The 19,707-nt window shown below is 38.7% G+C and overlaps 1 protein-coding gene across 1 annotated transcript in view; it reads left to right on the forward strand.

Moving 5' to 3' along the window:
- cdkal1 (CDK5 regulatory subunit associated protein 1-like 1) overlaps nt 1-19,707 on the forward strand; it is a 258,575-nt gene that overhangs the window by 171,997 nt on the left and 66,871 nt on the right. Inside the window, exon 11 of the mRNA XM_014410796.3 lies at nt 14,136-14,316. Coding sequence (XP_014266282.2) covers nt 14,136-14,316 — 181 coding nt within the window. The remainder of the gene's footprint in view (nt 1-14,135; nt 14,317-19,707) is intronic.

The raw sequence follows: 19,707 nt of genomic DNA on the forward strand, positions 1-19,707 counted from the left end.
TGCTGCATTTTGTATAAGTTCATACTCAAGTTTAAAAAAAAAAAGTAAACTAAAGCTATTCTGTTATACCTGTATGCAAAAAATACACTGCACCCAAAATATTTCATAGTTCAGCAATACTGATCAATCTAATACACTTAAACCTACTCCATCCTTCCTATTCTGGTATGTTAAACTGTGCTTAGCAGAAATATTAAACAACCTAACTAATAGGGTTGCCAACTCCCAGCAAAAATAATAGGAAACCACCCCCCACCCTCCGCCTTATAATACTTAATCAATGTAATCTACTTTAATTTAATGCACATGTAAAACAAATGCACAGAAATCAATTATTTTTCTACAATATTTAAATAGATTCAACATTTTTCTTCAACAGAACTGCAGACTCCACAGATGGTACCTTCCCAAAGGAAAAGGTACTATAGCTTGCCAGGGTATATATTAGAGTTAATACTTACTATATACAATAATGGATTTCTACTTACGTCATTTTACGTCAGATGAAAACTTTGGTTGTAAGATTAAGATAATTATTTATTAAAAGCTAGACATTTTAAATGAAAATAAGAAAGAAAAGTATGTCTTTGTGCCCCCTTTTCCCTGTTGATGCCCTATCGGCCCCCCTGGCAAAACTTTGCTAGACCCGCACCTGTACAGTTACCAGCCGTCAGCTGCATAGAAAAGGATCCTGGTCTAGAAAGTAATATTAAATATATTCTAACAACAGCCGATCAAGCTTAAACGTGCTGCTGTTGTTTATCCACTTGTTTCCTCTTTCTGGCGCAAAGGGGGCGATAAACAAACAAGGGAGACGGACTCACGACAGAAAAGCCGATCGGCTGATCATTGATCAGTTTCATGATTGATGTAGTAGCAGGAGAGGGAGGGGGAGAAGAAGAGGCAGTTGCTCCATATATTGGTTGTTAAGCTTAACGTGGGAATGCTTTAAAAACATTCAGAGATGAACTTACATGCTTGCTTTACTTCTCTGGGATAACTTTCTCTGAGACGAAATGCCGGTTTCGTAGCGACGCTCCAAATGCTCAACCAGACCGCCGACAGGTCTAGCAAGCCGCAGCCGCTCTATCACGTGACGCATGCTGCTCCAATGTGCTAAGCTTATGAGCTGGGTTACGCTATGTTGCAAGTTTTGTGAGGTGCTTTTGTGATATTTAATAGATCAGATTAAATTTTGTATTTCTCTCCGATATCCGATCCAGTAATTTAGGTGAGTATCGGACCGATGTCGATACATAATATCGGATCGGTCCATCTCCACTCCTGTCCACTGCCACACTGAACTTCAATATTTAATATGAAATTATCTCCAAATGCAACAGTCACAGTTAATGTTGTTACTATTTTTTAAACCCACAACTATAAATCTATGTAAAGAGTAATCTGAAGAAAAAAATGATTTGGGTGAATGAGATTTTCTTTTTATAATTTTTTTGGATGCTTTTACTTTTCACTCATTTAATTACTAAAAACTGGTGTCAAAATGTTTTTGTAAAGGAGATGTTAGTCATCTTGTTCATTATCAGCTTATCGTCTTGAAAAGTTAGAAGCTATTTAAGGATAATATTGACTGGCCACTTCTTTGCTGCTTTACCCAGTAACTGTAGTTTATCAATGAAATGCTTTGATGTGGGCTGAGCTCATAAGTTTCAAGGTTATCTTTCTCAGAAGGACTGAGGTCGTGTCTGAGTTACCACAGTTACTTGATTTGGTAAACAATTTATGGATTTACTTAAATCAAACAGGGTTATTTCTTTTTCTTTTTCCTCAAACACATTGTATTTAACACTAGTATGGGAAAGTACATATGCTTCCTGAGTTCAGTTTTCAGGCCCCTCTTCTATGGAACCAGCTCCCAGTTTGGATTCAGAAGACGGACACTAGCTCTACTTTTAAGATTAAGCTTAAAACTTTTCTTCTTGCTAAAGCATATAGTTAAGGCTGGATCAGGTGACCCTGAATCCTCCCTTAGTTATGCTGCAATGGGCACAGGCTGCTGGGGGATCCCCATGATGCAATGAGTATTTCTTCTTCAGTCACCTTTTCACTTACTATGAGTTAATAGACTTCTCTGCATTGAGTCATTAACCTCATAGGACCTGGCGTCCACATATATGGAGATCTCATTTTGGGTTGTGTAGCCCAAAATACTAAACTTTGCTCTACAAGGGCCTTGTATCCACTCACGGGAACATTATGCTGCCACTGTTCTATCGAAATGTAAAGCAAATGTTCTCATGTGTGGATCTTATATTTCTCAGAAACAAAAATTGGGTAAAACAAAATAAAATAAAATAATTCTTTGTTTTTACATTCATAAGGTCCCAATCAGCCCAAATAGCAAAGAGAAATTAAAAATGCATGCCATGAAAGTGTTCGGGTTAATCTCTGTCTCTCTTCCACGGCATGTCGTTTATCCTGTCTTCCTTCTCTCACCCCAACCAGTCGCGGCAGATGGCCCCGCCCCTCTCTGAGCCTGGTTCTGTCAAGGGTTTCTTCCTGTTAAAAGGACGTTTTTCCTTCCCACTGTCACCAAAGTACTTGCTCATAGGGGGTCGTGTGATTGTTGGGTTTTTCTCTGTATGTATCATTGTAGGGTCTACCTTACAATATAAAGTGCCTTGAGATGACTATCGTTCCGATTTGGCGCTATATAAATAAAATTGAATTCAATTCCTACACAATATGCCAACTATAATCTGGGAATGTATAGGATTGAATTTATCTGAAGATACTGGTTTGTTCTCTTGTGTTCCTCGTAATTGTTCGTCCTCTGATTGTAAAACATCCCTTTGATTTGCTTCAATATATCATTTTACAGTCACAAATTCAGTTTGGCTTATTAAAATATGCAAAAGCACACACAAATTATTACCTTTGAGCCAGGTATGGGCTATCAAAATCCCTAAGACATGTCTCACCGTACCAGAAGTCAGATGCTAAAAATTTATAGCTGATATGAGGAAAAGGAGTCAAAAAACTGGAACCTTTTGGGCAGGGAAGAACATTAGAAATGACTTTTAAACCGCAAACACATTTGAGCCCCTAACAAACAACAGTTTGAGCTCCTAATAATGCCCTCCCAGATAGACTTTATCCACATGAAATCATGTTACATCTTCTTCACATGCCAGCTTTTCAGTTGCCCCTACATTCTGGTCATGCAGAGCAGGTTTAAACACTTTGACTTTGTCTTGTTCTGACGGACCCGTAAACCTACCTTTGGAATGCTAACACAGTAGCACTGAGTGAGTGGAACAAAGTAGCACGGCAGTGAAATGTGGACATACAAGCAACCTCCAAACAAAACACTCTAATGGAACGCCAAGTAAACCAAGCAGTAACTTGTTAACTTTCCATGTGCTTCCACACATGCACTCACTGCTGCTCAGCTGATACTGCTAAACACATACAGGGACATAGTCATATTTCAGCGTCTGACTCACCTCTCAGTTTCTTTAAGATATCAGATTTCTCTTGTTTAGTGTTTGAGTCATCCTGCCTTTGAGAACCACACAGTTTCACTCGGGGTTGTATTAGAATCTGTTTGTGTGACAGTTGAACATGTTTGAGTATTATTCTTGTTAAACGTTATCGCTGGGCAACAGGTACTGTTGATTGCTTACCAGTGACGACAGTACAACTTCTGCCGTTTGTCCACTACTTGTGTTTCTAAACTCGAGAAGAAAACTACGATTTTCAGCTCTGTAGACACCGACTGTGAAGGAAACCTTCATAAATGCCAGAAATTGTCAGAAACGGGAAAGAATGACGAGCAGGGATAGCAAACCAGGTTGTCTAGCGAAGGTGTGAATGGCTCTCATTCGAATATGCTAGGAGTAGCTCACTACAGCACTGCAGAAACAAACTAGAGTAATGTGTTGTGATTGGTTACTAGATTTTTCATTGATGGTGCGTTCCTGAAAGAGTTGGAAGTCAGTAAATCCAAGAACCTGATTAGATGACTCGGCAGGTATTTTTATTTTTTGAAATGCAAAAAAATAAGTAGTATGCTGTATTGTTAATGATACCGGCATGGCTCTATCTGGCCAAGAACTAGCCTTTTTCTGGAACGTGCTAACGCCAAGGTATCTGGAAAGCTTCATCAAATACAGGTAGGTAAGGTAAACGAAACACTTAAAATAGAGAAGCGTTCAGATTCATAATCATTTTATTGCAGAAACGACAAGCAAACAGCACCGAAAACAACTGTTTAAACTTAAAATAGCTTTTAAAGTGTCCGGTAATTGTGTCGAACATATTAAAATGCCTCCAGCCTAGAACTCGCCGTGAAAGGCGCCGTCTCTCCTCATCGAGAGTCCACCCTCTGCATGACTCCTGGCAGTTTGAAAATATAAGACAATCGACTCATCATCATTAATGTAGCTGAAAAATAGAAAGTCACATCTTCTGACAACACTGATGTTAAAACGAATAACTTGAATGTAATCGAATAAATGGTGGGGTTTTTTAGTAACTCCAGGCTAAGCTGCAACTCCCATTCTCAAGGTTAAAACCACTGCATTTGGAAAACATTAAAATGTGGATGCTTTAATTGAAAATGGCAATGGCCACAGGAAACATAAAACATGAAGTAAAATATTGACTTAAATTGTTTTACTCGTGTACAGCAGATTGCATGAGTCTGATTCTGAGTTGTGAGGACAGCACATTGATTCCTAAGCTAATACTGGAACAAACCATGAAGTTGCAGCAGACTTTGTTGCATAAAGCAAATCTGTTCAATTTACAGTTTGAGTATATCACACTAAGCTTGATTTAAGTGAAGTCAATACCTTTCAGAAATGGGTGTAAAAAGTGAAGCAGCTATCAGGATTTGCTTTTATATATAATTGTTACCACAAACATGGCGGGGAATTTCCCCCCACTGCAGTTCTGTTCATGATCCAGCAATGTTTACCAGAGTTAATAAGTTAAACTTTAAACTATGTTCTCTCACACCATACCCATTTTATTTTAAGTTGTTATAAGGAGTTCAAAAATGACATTGTGATGTTAGGTAAAAACATAAATAACTTACAAGAAATTAAGTGAAATCAAATTTAATATGAGAATCCTTGACCCTAATAATGATTCCACTTAATCCTGTGCTTAAATGCTGATCTTGCATGGTGGAAACTGAAATTACTAGCACCTAAATCAGATTTAATGTCAGGCAATATTTACTCCAGGGAAATGCTCAGATGTCTGCAACACTGAAAGACAATCAGACTTAGATTTCCTGCAAGCTTTCACTTTATCAGGAGGCAGTCCTGCGCCATATGCTCTTTCTGTACCAGGGTGCACCTGAACCTCTGAGTGATCTCTGGGGTTCACAGATGTGCTCCAGGATCACATGATGGGAGGATTCTGCAATGTCATGCTTTATGTTATGTTAAGAAGACACAAGCCTCCAAGGCTGTAGTCACCCTTCTTTGCAATGTTGCTAGTGAATTGTGCAATGGTACCCTAGATTCATTCTAATGTGACATGCCAAAATGATTGATGACATTAATTTGCCCCCACCCCCGTCGTGTCATTGTTAAAATAATTGAGTGACAGAAAGTGAATCAGTTAGCCTGGCCTCCGATCTCTGTTACTCTGGTTTTACTGGGCAGTTCACCTGATAAAGAGGCACAACTTTATTTTGCAGGACAGGTTTTTTCTCACTCAGGAAAACACCTACTGATGTGATGAGCTGCAGTGCTTCTAAGCACCTTTAGCCAGCTGTTGCTGTGATTTGGTGCTATATAAATGAAATTGAATTGTATTGAATTGAACTGAATTTGCCCATAAACTGCATTTCATTGCCTTGTACTTGTGACATGTGCAATGACAATAACGTTGAATTCTATTCTATTCTGATTAAAGATTATTACAAACTGAATCATTGCTTGTTTTGCGCACCCATATCTCATGTTTGTTTGTTTTTTAACACAAAGAAATACTGAAGCTTAAAAACTGACTGATACCCTCGATGAAAACTGACTGAAAGACTCGATGTCTACATCGAGTCTTTATATTTTGCTGGAAATATAGGAATAATTGCAATGATTTATTGAAAGATGAGCAAATATATATGCAGAAACAAAGTCTGTGGCATGGCATATTCTCAACAAAGCCTGAACTCTCTTAGCTTTCTGGTAAGTTTAAGTAGTCTTCAGGAATAGTTCTCCAGACTTCTTAAAGGACATTCAAAGCTCTTCTTTGGATTTTGGTTTCCTTTTGTACTGTTCTCTGAGGAGGCCAATCCATGACTTGTGTTTTTTTTTGTCTTCTAGATATGCTTTTACCACATCTGCAGTGTGTTTTGCATCATGGTTATGCTGAGAAATGAAGGCTCCCCCCCCCTCTAATAATTGTTTTATGGCTAACCTTACATTAGAGCCATTTCTTCAGCAAACAGTCTTAAGTGAACAGCAGATGCATCACTTTAAGGGCCAGATGCATGTCTTTGCTGTATCTCCCCCCCCCCCCCCCCCCCCCCCCCTCTCCACCCCAATCAGCTTTTGATATCTTTTAGGCCAGCCACTTCTTCTTTTGTCCTCTACCTGTTCAGTTTCTGTCAATTTTTTTAGGAACACATTACACAACACGCAGAAATATGCACCTTGTTGGTGCAAAAACAGCATTTTATGCCTGGTAATCTTAAAATTTTGTGTTTTTGTGATAGGCTGCAAGTAAAAAAGTGCATGAGGAAGATTTAGTTCACTGTGTAGACACAACACTGGCTCGTTCCGTGACTTAGTTTCTTTTTTAATGCTTGAATGATTTATAGGTCTGCAGTTTGTGGCTTATGAGCCATTGCTCAAGACCACTTTAGAAAAAAGTACAAGAAAGTCTGGCTGCTTGGAAGCAATATATAAATAAATAGAGGTGGCTCAGTACTTTCACACAGTGTTGTTATAAGTAAATCAAGTGTCATTGCCAGCTCAAGAGAAATCTTCAGTGCGAGTAACATACAATCACTCTTTACTATAAAAAGGCTGATTATTATCAATACTTAATACAGCAACTACTTGATTGAAATTTCAGTAAGCCGGTTTAAGTGAATTCCTTTTTTATCACTTTATAAATGGCACTCTTTGTCTTATTCATTCAGGTTGAATATTTCTAATTTGCTTTGGGTGAACTGCTGAGTAAAGAAAGCACCAAAGCTTTCACGTGTCTACCTTTCATTTGCTTCAGGTGAGGCTTTTATGTTCATTTATCTGATGCCAAGATCTTATCTATATCTGCAGGGTCAGGTCAGGAGAGTGGAGTGGAATGGTAAATTACATGCTACTGCTATGCCAATGAAGGCTGGATGAATATGAAATAAAGTGCAAAGGGTCAGTCCATTTAACACCTGGCTAACCAGTCGTGAGTGGGATGCCTTTGCACTGCTACCCTCCTCCAAGTCTTCAGATGTGCGCGTGGGTGTCTGTGCTGAGACGTGTTTAAAATAACTGTTTGTGTGTGTGAATGGATGGATTTGTGGTGTCTGTGTGCTCTTATTACTCCTCCCTGAGACTAATGGAATGCGTACGCGTGCGTTCTCATTACCCTTCTCCGAGACTAATGAAGTATGTGTGTGCCAGCATGTGTAAGCGAGTGTGTTAAATTGAACTGCAGTTCTGCTCTGCTGTGTTCAGACTGTTTCATTAAATGATAAAGTTTACAGATGACTCCAGCGGGATCATTATTTAGTAGGCTCGCCATTCATTCCACGGCAGCCACCTCGATCTTTATAAATGACCCGCTGCAAAGAAAGACCGAGGTTATTTTGCACCGCACGGTTAAAGACAAATAACTTTATTATTCTTTCAGGAGACCACCAGAGCCAGCGTGTTTGCACAACCAATTTGCGCTGATATCCAAGATCAGATTTTCTTTTTTTTTTTAAATTTCAGATAGTGAGATGCTGCATAAATAAACATAAGATACATTTATTACATAGTTGTTTTTTTTCATTATTTCAAAAGAAATGGTCGCATAAATTGTTGCAAATATAAATTAAAACACTTGAAAAAGTTGCTCCATCTTCTACTTTTTAACCCACAAGTTAGACTGGGAGGCATCAGGGACTTGAGGAAAATAAAAGTAAACGATACAGGCTTAGAAAGTCTTTCTGACAGTTTCCTCTGGTGCCGTCTGAAACTATCACCTGTCTCATCTCATTCCGTCTGCTAACCAGTCACTCTTATTTCACTTCCCTACTCTTAATCTTGCCACAGTTTTCTCTAACCTCTTTTTCTAAAACCTTTCACATCTTCTAATCTTTAAGTTAATAAGAAATTGTGAGAATATTATGTTATTGTTATTTTCTTTTTGTCTTACCTGCAGAATTCACAGCATTGCTTCCATGCCGGTGCACTCATTAAGGTCTGCTAACAGTAACCCGAGTTTATATTAGTGCCACGGTGAAGCCGTGAACCCTACTTTCGCAGCTTTGATCTGCCTCTAACTCCTGTGTTATCTGTTCAGTCACCTGGCATGTCTTCTGCTGGTATTCACAGCCCCCTCTCGCTCATCCTTGATAGTGGCAGTGGGTGAGGAAAGTAAGTGATAACCAAGCAGGCCTCTTTCTCCTTGTCTTTCCCTGTAAATTGAGCTGCTACATGACAGTGCTATTACCTCCAGCTGCCACAGCTAAATCAAACACTTAAGTGTGTGAGTGATTACCTACACTCCTCACAAGTGTCCTTATTCCTTCCTCTTTCTTAGATTCCTTCTGTCTCTTTTGCAGAAGAATCGCAGGACACAACAGAAGAGGGTGTATCCCTGCAAACGTATCGCTTGTTTCTTCAACTTAGTATATCAAGAGTTTACATTTAGTAAAGCAAAAAGTAGTAGAAACCACCTCAGGATGGAGAGAGATGTTAAGCCATATTAATACTGTGAGCTACAGTATTTCAAGCTGCTTTCTTTAAGACACCTTTTGTCCCCATGCAGCCCCACATCGTCACATTCACAGCTCAGGTTTTTATCCAACATGCCCACCTTAGCTGAAGGTGTTGTTGTCATCTGATCAAAGAATGGGCTCCCAATATTCTTCAGGCTTCCTTTAGCGTTCTTTAGTTTGATGTGACTTGTCTTGGGGACTCTAGAAGTTCATCATGTGTAGAGGGGGACATTATGTAATAGATGAGTCTAAAGCATTTACCGGTCTATTTTTTAGAGCTAGAATTTTCAAGTGCCCTGCTGTCTTGGACAAAAAGAGGGAAAAAAACCCATGAATGATTATTTATTTTAGAGTATTGGACTGGACAGATGGATCTTAAAGCTTGAAATCCGTAGCGCAGTTCCCACTGCTCTTCCTCACATCAGCACTGCTTATGTCAGACCTGAAATTCTCCCGCTATAGTTCTCAAACAGAATTTGTTTTCAGTCTCATTACAGCTGCTGCTCTCTCCCTTCCTCACACATAATTACACTTTCTACTTAAGCTGTCAGGTTACATGTTAATGTGATTGTATGTAGGACTTGAAGTTTCTTCAAGAGATTTTTGCCAACTTTTTTGCGTTTAACAAAAAATCTGTCAAAGCTCTTAATTTACATCTCTTCTTATTGCCGTATCTCTTTCTCTTCACCTCCTGACTCCTACGCTACAGGAGCCCGACTGAGCCAAACATTATCATTTCAGAGAACACACACACACACACACACACACACACAGAATGCAGCACAGATGGCAGACATGGTCTCTTTCCCACACATGAATAGGTAAATATTTACCATCCCAGATTGTCTTTCTTCCAATCTCATCCTTCTTTCCTCCACCTTTTTATACCGTATACTTATTTTGTCGCTTGCTGCGTTTTGGTTTGTTTCCCGTCCCAGTGGCCGTGCCTTCATTTTGTCACAGGCCACGTTCACAGGCATCTGTTGTTCAAACATACACATATTTTAAATATCCGATGACGAGGCTCGTTCTGTGTCTATGGGGACTCGTGCACGTATGTATTGAACGTGTGAAGTCTTTAGCAAACAAAGAGTTGATGGTGAGATTTCTGAAGCTTAATTCAGCCCATCCAGGCTGATTAGGGATTAGCTGGAGATTTTAATAGTAGAGTTTAGCCTTCGTGATGGTTCCCTGTCCCCCTGTGCAAAACTTAACTAAAACCTAACTAATAGCTAATGGAGGCTGCTGTCTATGGGGGTGTTGTCCGTTTGCCTCAGTGAAGCAGGAGCAGAAGTGACAGAGAGGAAAATACACAGACAAAGACACATGATTTTCTTCAGCAGCGCCTTTTAAGCACCTGCTGAAGTCTCACCATTAGTCATTAGAGTAGCGATTGACTGTATGCTCTTTCTTTTCTCTTCACATGTGTAATATATTCTCAAGGTATTCATTTGCTTTCCATTATAACACATCCATGGTCTCGGACTTCATCAAATAGTGACCAAATTAAATGCAGGTTTTCATGCATCCTAAATATATGTTTATGGTTCATATATGGGGAGATTGTAAGTTGTCAGTAGGGGTGAAAGCGGAGGATGTTTATGCTTTATTTAAATCCTGCTGAGTTTAACATATGAAACTTCATATTTAGACTTTGATGATGATGCTTCTTTCACAATCTATTTTTAACATACATTTATTTTTGTCTGTGTTTTGTGGCAAATAAGACCCTCTGTGAGCTTTTCTTTAATAAATATAAAATCTTTATTTAACACTTTTGTCACTCACTCACTTTTAATGCCTCAGTTATTGAAATGTCCTTTTCTGCTTTCTGTTTATCTCCTTTCCACACACAGTTTTGGGGTTTTTTTGGTAAATCTTTACTGGTTTGTCTACTGGTTTGAAAAACACGCATTTTTAAATATGTCTGAAGGTTCTCAGTCATCCAGGTCATCGGAAATCACATGATAGGGTGGGGCCAGTTTTCACAATGAGCTCACCCTAAACCCTGGCTGATTGGGACCTACACCCGCTTTCACACCTTGGCTCATGTGATTAGGTAGAGGATCATCAGGGGGTCCTTTGTCCCTCTTTGGGGGGGACACTCCCACTGGGTTTAAATCTGGGACTCCCCATCACTGACTCTTAGAACTGCAGAAGCTTCTCGAATGAGAGGTGAAACGTCTTCAAGCAACTCAAAGAAGTCCAGACGCTTTTCTTTCCAAGCTCCTTAGACTACGCATTTTTAAAGCGCGCATCCTCAAAATTCTCACAAGCAACAGTTGTAAGAGCAGCATTAGAGCGCTACTGAATATCAGAAAGCGTTTTCTAGGCGTATAGGTGTAAAATAGAGCTTAAAAAATTCAGTGGAAGGATACAAAACTTGCAGGCTTTATTAAGGATTCAAAGACGTATGCATGCCTCATCCGCTGTTTAAATTATGCCCGGTGTTTTGTGGCAAATGTTAATACAAGGTTAAAAAGACAAACCAGTGTTTCAGGATTTGAAGTTTGTAAAAATAGCTCTGTTCTGCACCGCTTTAATTGAAAGCGAGTTGAGCTGAAATGTAATTTTACATCTTTTCCTTGATTTTTTTTACTTCCCATCTTTCTTTCTTTGGGTCTATCTTTGGTTCTTTGTTTCTCACACTCTCTGTTTTTGAAAGGTGAACAATAACAAGATCCATTTCTCCTCTCTCATTTTAACAAGGACAGTATCAGTGTGGTTCTTGTTCATTAGTATCACATATCACACCTCTGTCACCCTTAGATCTGGAGGAGGCAGAGGTGTCAAAATGACACATGTGCGCACACATATTTTTTTACCCTCTCCTTCACCGAAAGAAAAAGCCACAGAAGTCGATTCGCACTAGTTCCTGCTCTTTCCCTCAGTATTCCATTTTTCTTCTGTTATTTTGCACCCCTGGCCTGAATTGTGCATTTTTCTTCATAGCAGCAATGTGTGAGTTTCTAGTAGTATTACAAAAATGAAAAGCACCTAGTGCCTGCCTTTAACTCCTCACTGCCACCACTACCCAAGGGCAATAGGAAATTAGATATACGTGCCCTCTGGAGATGCAAGAAACGTCTTTGTATTTAGAAAAAAGTGCTTGTTTGTTCATAGTGCTAATTTTATTTACCTTCCCTACCACTGCGTTAATAAAACAGCTCAGGGGATTATGAGCAAGAGCTTTAAATAGCAGTAAATTAGTTTATTCAGTATTTCTTTTATCCTTAGAATAGATGAGCTTTTCATTTTGTGTGTGTGATTAAATCTCATGTGATGCACAGGCTTTCTTAATTGTGGCTTGTAGGCCACACTGACACAATTGGGAGGCTCATCATCAGAAAATGAAATATATATTCTCATTTTCAGGATACTTTAGCTGACTGATTGTTGTAGGAGGGTACAGGCCTTCACTAGTTAGTTATTTGAAATACTCAGAACTGCAGTTTCAGAAGATCCAAGGAATCGGTTTTAATGAACGATCGGGAATTATACATTTATTCAGCTGTTTGACCATTCCTTGCACTGTGTTTTAAACGTAGCTCCACTTCTCCATATGATAGTTGTCAGGCAGATCTGAGAGGTCAAGGATGCCTGTGCCCGCAAGCTGTGATTTAATATTAATGACCAGCAGCCAATTGGAAGTCATCAATAGGTCAGAGGTTATCTTGGGGTTGCAGATGCAGGAAGTTAATGTAATTAAAGATGCATCACATTGTCGATTGCAGAGAAAGTGTCTCTTCCACTCTTAATTTCTTTGTTGAGCTGTCTTCTCTTTGTAAGGCCCTTTAATATGCCTTTGTGCGTTTTGATTTTTGTCCAAATATCTTGTGCTTTGCATGGATTTTCATCCAAACACTCCTTATAGTTGTCTTTTTCTGTGTGTGTAGCACATCTGAAAGCCTTTGTAAGAAGGAAAGTGACTGGAGAAAGAAAACAGATTGAAGGCATAAATAGAAGGCTACATGTAATGGTCTCGTGAGTTGTCTTTGACAGGGTGCTGTTACATGAGGATGCTCCTTCTGATTCCACTCTGTGCCTGTTGTACTTTGATAGAAAGCTTGTAGTCAGTGGTTTGGCTTATTTAAATATACATTTTATTTTCTGTTCTGTTTAAAACCTTTTCCAGTTTCAATTTTTACAGAAGATTCTATTGGAAGGCCAGTTTCCCAAAAAATCATTTAGATTCCTGTACTTGTAAAATGCTTTGTCTTTAGAAGAATTCTCTTGTGCTACTTTGGGCTTTTGGGCTAATTGGCTGTTAATTGGAAGAAATAGTGATAAATAATAGTAATAAATGCCTAAATGCCTTTGGGATTAGGTGTTATCGCTGAAATTTGTGGTAACACATGCTGTCAGTCTCAATGGGAATGTCATGTCCTATAGGTATGCACCTTTTTCCCCTATGGAGTTCTTTTCCAAGCCACCCAACAGCTGTCAATACAAACAAAAATACATGGAAGAAATCATTGCATTTATTCCCACAACATTCTACTGGCCCCGATTAATCCAATGAGCCAGCCGGTCAATAATCAAATACTAATGATCGGCAGCAGAGGTTGCTAATTAGGTTTTGATTGGCTGAATCCTCCTGAGTCCACGGGGAAAGGCACTACCCTCCTTTCATGTTGTGGTGCCTTAGATAGTTCAAAGGTGCACAGCAGCAGTGGACAAATGTCTGTGATTTCCAAACTCGGGCAGAATCTTATGTAATAAATTAGGTAGTAGTTGGCTGTCAGTGATTGTATTGTGATTTGTTTTTGTGTGTGAAACCAAAGTAAAAGTAGTTCCACAAGATGGATAATATGAACCAGTGGTCCTAAAGTGCTGTAGATTGGTTTCATAGCAAAAGTGGATCTTTTGCTGTGGATTTTTAAAAGGTAAATGTTGATAACATGATGTTCTATGACATGGTTTTCATCTAAAGTAGTGTCCTGTAACTCTTGGTTGCACGATACAATTTGTCAATAAAGCTAGTGCAACACTTTTTGTGCTACAAAGTAGCTACCAGTATCTTTACCCAATCAGCTGAAATTGTTTAGTGTAACAAAAAAGAAGCAGGACAGACATCCATTATTTGAGAGGGATTAGTTTCCATTTCAGAGCAATAAAAATAGAGATGAATGCCTTTTTTATACACTATTTGTTTTTAAAATGATTTTCTAGGATATAGCAAAAACTTTGAAATTCCAACTAAGTGTCTCTGTCTTTCTTTCTCTTATAGAGTCCCTGGTGTAACTATTGCTACAGATATAATCTGTGGTTTTCCCGGAGAGACTGAGGAAGACTTTGAAGCAACCATAGACTTAGTGAAAGCCTATCGATTCCCCAGTCTTTTCATCAACCAGTTTTACCCCCGACCCGGTACGCCTGCCGCCAGGTTGGAGCAAGTACCAGCACATGTGGTGAGTGCAGACACGGACAGAGTTTCGATCAGATGCTCTGAAACATGCCAATTAAAGAAGCAAACTTTAGCTTATTGTTACTTAAAAATGTAAAAGCCTTTTCTATACTTGTGAAGATTTTGCATTATTTTAGTATCACTAATCCTGAGATGTATGGAGGAGTGACTGCGAGAGAACATAAATCAAGCTAATGCGCTCCATAGACATTTATAGACATTATTTAGCTGAAAATCTTCTTAAATAATAAATTGTCTGAAGCATTTTTCTCTCGACTTCCCAGGAGATCTACATGTTATTAGTAAACGTTGTCTAACGGTGGTAACAGTCTCATCTGAACACATTATTGTTCTTTGTATAACCACCCAACTTGCGACACATCGCTTCTCTAGCTTCCTACATCTCCCCATCTGCTGCCAAATAAAACAATTAACAGCTAATAAAATCTTAATTGTTTGCAAAGGTGTGTGAGTGAGGGAGGGAGTGCGAAGCAACGCAGACTGAGCATATCACACTCAGTCACACCAACGTTTTCTTGACCTTTTCGCTCATGGATTTCTCAGCTAGATTGCTGTTTGGCGGAACTAAATTCTTATATAATGAGCTAAAGCGTTCATATGTATTATATCAATGCTAAGTAATAATGTAGTTGAACTTTATGATCACGCCGTTGATTATACACATTTTTTTCTTCATAATACACTTTAGCAATAGTACACCTTGTGATTTTTTTTTTCCACTTAAGGAACTAAACCTAACACGCGATTATTTGCAGTTGTTTGTAAAAATCTTTACTCGTGGAAAATTATTTACTATTACTAAAATATGATCCTGTTTCTAAAGTTATTGGACAAAACGTGCAACAAAATGCAACAGCTCACATTACTGAAGTGCTGCCGTTGCACATGTGCTGCTTGTGTTTGTACTTCTACCTGAAATATTTTCTTTGACCTCCTTTTTCTTTAGTTTGACCTTTTACATATGCTGTACTCTATACCGTGTTGTCTTCTTTCTTGCCTTTATACTCCAATACTCTGTGCCATCAAAGTGTTGACACATCTCTTTCAAGTGGAGTGTCTTCATAAGTCATTCTCTTTTTCCCCTTTTCTCGCCTTCCTCACTTTGCTCTCTGAGGAGAAGCCGGGTGCTTCCTAGAGGGATCAATCCCCAGACACAACCACATTGCAGCTTCTATTCTTCTTTATTTCCCTCTTCGTCCCTTCTCCTCTGACCTTTATTGTCTGTGTTTGGATTATAGCACAATCAGTCCAAGACTTCATTCAGCTTTTTGAGTTTGAAATGTGACATGTAAGAAGACCTTTAATTGTCAAATTAGCATCTTTTTGTAAGACAAGAGCTTACAAAACTGCTTCAAAATAACTCAAAACACTGTAAAATCCTAAAAACTGGACTTCACTGAACTGCAGTGCTCTGCTTTTAATACATACAGAATATGGTTTGGCATTTTGCTGAAATAAACAAGCTAACCTAATCAAGAAGCTGATTGAATGTAGGGCTGTGCCATTATGGCCTAAAAGTACTATTGCAATTATTTATCATGTTTTTTTTTTTATTGATTTTAAGCATCAGAAATATTTTTATTGTAGTGTCAGTTAAATATAACACTGATATGTTAACATTATCGTTATCTTTATTCGTGCTGCAAATCTTTGCATCAAAATAAAATAGTTCCTACTTATTTAAATTCATAGAGTCACTTAAAATAAAGTGAAGTAAATTACAATGTAAACATATTTGATATAAAGAAGCAAAATATCAAGTCTTTCAATTCTTTCATCGTGGCTGATTAATGGATGTGAATAAAATTTATAACTCAACATCTATGAGATCTCTCTCCATTTCCCCTGTGATGCACTGCCACTTTGGTAAAGTACCATATTTGTCCAGTAGGTAACTCTTTTTCCTGAAGTCTTACTAGTAGTCGTAAGTTGTTACTCACTGTGTTTATTGGACAAATGGAATACAACTACGGGACTACATTGTGGATTTCAGTGTTCTTGGTGACCTGGATGGTTACCAGTGCTGGGAATAACAGCATTGCAAGTAACGGCGTTACTAACAGCGTTACTTTTTTTCAGTTACAAGTAATCTAACTAATTACTATTCCTATTGTTACAACGCCGTTACAGTTACTAACAAGAAAATGCGGTCCATTACTATTTTTCAACAAACAGACGGTTGAAGCTGTGTTCAGCTTACCGCATCTTATATCAGTTGTACGGAAGTAGCTGACTACGCAAGTAATCTGGACGCTACAGCTTTAAGCAGCTGCGCGCTCCCGCGGACGGTAATCACGATCACTGTCTAGCACAACACCTGGAGCTAAGGGGGCAAAACAATAAGTTAGGACTGTCGATATATCGAGTTTTTAAAAAATATCGATATTTTTATACGAGATATAAGATGTGACAATATCGTTTATATCGATATAGTCTTTGTTACGTAATTATACTTGTGGAGCCGCAAGTTTGCCTCTCTTTCGTCAACTTTTGACTCTACGCAACGATACTCTGCCTTGCCTCTCTTTCACTGAACACAACTCCCCCTCCCCCATCGCTTCACCTGCAGGCAACGACAAGATATACACGGCAAATCTCCGTTAACGACTTACCACCCATCGCCCTGTGTGTGGGACTGGACGGCGTCAACGTGTTAATGAGCTAACCGCGCTAACGCCACGCAGCCCAGAGGGGCTGCACAGCCTAAAATCCTTTCATTTTCTCAAAAGTTGACAGCGCGCCTTATGTATGAATTCTGGTTGTGCTTGATGACCGCGAACCGATTTTATGTGGTACACGGCGCTCAGCAATCTGTCAAAAAATGTTTGAGTACGACTTTGGTGAGCTACGGAGCTGCACCGCTTGATGGATTGTCAGAGCATTACAGCTACCGAGGAGCCTCGCGGAGTGATACGTACTGTGCTTCAATGTAATATTACTGTATTGTGTGTGTATAAGGACCATAAATGGCACCTGTTAAGAGACATGGTTACGAAGAGGATTTCAAACTCAAGGCTGTCAGTCACACAGTAGAAGTTGGGAACAGAGCAGCTGTGAAATCTGTCTGTCTTTGTTATTACGCTCGGCGTCTATTAGTTTACATTTTGACTGCACAATTGTGAGCTCTTTGTTATGCACAAAAACAACATAGTTTTCTTTTATTTATGGAGCATTATTATTTAATAAATGCTCATAATTTATTTTTGAGTAATTTTTTTCATGTACATCTACGCTGTATGTTAATAAAAGTGCCTGTGTGACATCTGGGACACAGCGTGACTAAGAACTCTTTTTGTTCTTTATGGCTTTAAAAAAATATCGAGATATATATCGTATATCGCCATCCAGCTAAAAAATATCGAGATATGAATTTTGGGTCTTATCGCCCAGTCCTAGCATGAGTGCTGCTGTTTGACTGCAGAAGAATAAAGTAGTCGTGGTAAGCCGATCACATGACCACTTAAAGACAAAGCAACAAGGTGATATATACCAGTTTATAAATTGTGTTGATAGGCCACGTAAAACCACAGTCATGATAAACAATATATACGCGGCGTTTTTTCCTCAATAGTTTCGTCACATTTACTGTCTAAGGACAGCGCTAGCAAGCACTCTCTACTTATGAGCAAAAACAAACAAACAAACAAAAACAAAAAACAGGACGTTTTAGGAGTGAGAGAGAGAGCAAGCGAGCAGAAAAAGAGAGAGAGCGAGTTTTGATATGTGAGAGATTTGTGACATTTAGCATGTTTGGAGTGTGTAGTTGTCTTGTGTAGTTAGTTTGTAGTGTTGTGGACAGTTTTGTGTTGTGTGTCAGAACAATGAGGCGACTGCTGTCTCCAGGTAGAAACAGGAGTGATACACCTGCTGCTGTCAGACCTGCAGGCATCAGGCTGTGATGTTCTCCTTTATAGTGGACAGAAATTGTTTTTTGGGAGTGGCACAAATAATTTGTGTGGCATCTTATTGAGTGCAGAACAGCTGATTGTTCTGTAAATAGTTTGAAATGGTTATTTAAAAAATCAAGGTAAAAGGTAAATAACTTTGTTGTTTGCAAAACTTGTGCATAGGATTTTAAAATTGACAATTTATATTTGCATTTAAAGTTATGAAATGTGATTCATTAAACATGTTTGTGGTTGTTACACTAAAAAATATAACTTTTTCTACTCTGATTTTATGTTTTTTGTCTGATTTTAGATCAATTGTGTTAATACAGTATGTCAAAATGAAAACATAAGTTTACATTCAGACACGTGAGGTTGTGCTGAAAAGGATGACACCAAACAAGGCAAAGTAAATAGTTTTTAAAGGTGAAATGTGGAGGGAAAATCAAAAGTAGTTAAAAATGGCCAATTATACCTGGGACCCCAGGGTATAATTTTTTTTTTTTTTTAAGTAACCCAATAGTTACTTTTCAAGTAATTAATTACTTTCAGAATATTGTAACTCAGTTACTTTTTTGAAGAAGTAACTAGTAACTATAATTAATTACGTTTTCAAAGTAACTTGCCCAACACTGATGGTTACACAGACACACTGATGAGGCTCGCTTTTATAGACATCTGAGCTGATGCTGGGCAATTCACGAAGGTAACGTGTTCCTGGCCTTTATGTATTCTTCATACTGCGATTAGCTGTGTTGCATGTAAAGGATCCAGGACTTCATCTCCTGCCACGCCAGATGTTTGCATTTTGTCTTGATGATCTGTTACCTGTTGCATTTCTGTTTTTCATCCTAGTGTTATTAGGCTGAAACATCACATGCAGGCATGTGGAGTCAGGCAGTGATGAAGAGAGCGCTGTATTTGCTTTTTTCTTTAGCGCCCTGTTGGCAGAGCGCTCATTTTGAAAATAGTTTGATCATCGAGCACGATTGATATAAAAATTAAACTGTGTAGCCCTAAATAGATGCCGTGATATGTCGGTCCAAAACCTGTGACCTGGCAGTCACCCGTGCCGTGTTCATTGCTCAGTATTGCACCCAGATACCATCATGGATCCAGAAGTTTTAACTGTACACCAAAAACATGCTGGATATTTCTTATCTTGGTGAGGCAACATCTGTGGTTTAAATAGTTCTCAAATTGATACTGTTGCACTGAGTCACTGGGTATACTGGAAAAAAATCATTGTAATAAAGAACAGACTTGCCTCACATGAACAAAAGTCCATATTTAGGTGCCTAGAATAAGATGGCAATCATTTGTTTTTTGTTATTAAACTTTATAGAAAATGTACATTTTGAGGAACAATTTAAAAGTGACAGAGAATGGTATACATTTCTTGTCAGAGAGACAAGAAATATATACTCGTGTGGCTCTCTATACCGTACACCTGCTTCAGTGGTTAACATCACTGCATCAGTCAGCAT

The sequence above is a fragment of the Maylandia zebra genome, linkage group LG11 (genome assembly GCF_041146795.1).
Source record: "Maylandia zebra isolate NMK-2024a linkage group LG11, Mzebra_GT3a, whole genome shotgun sequence".
Taxonomy (NCBI): domain Eukaryota; kingdom Metazoa; phylum Chordata; class Actinopteri; order Cichliformes; family Cichlidae; genus Maylandia; species Maylandia zebra.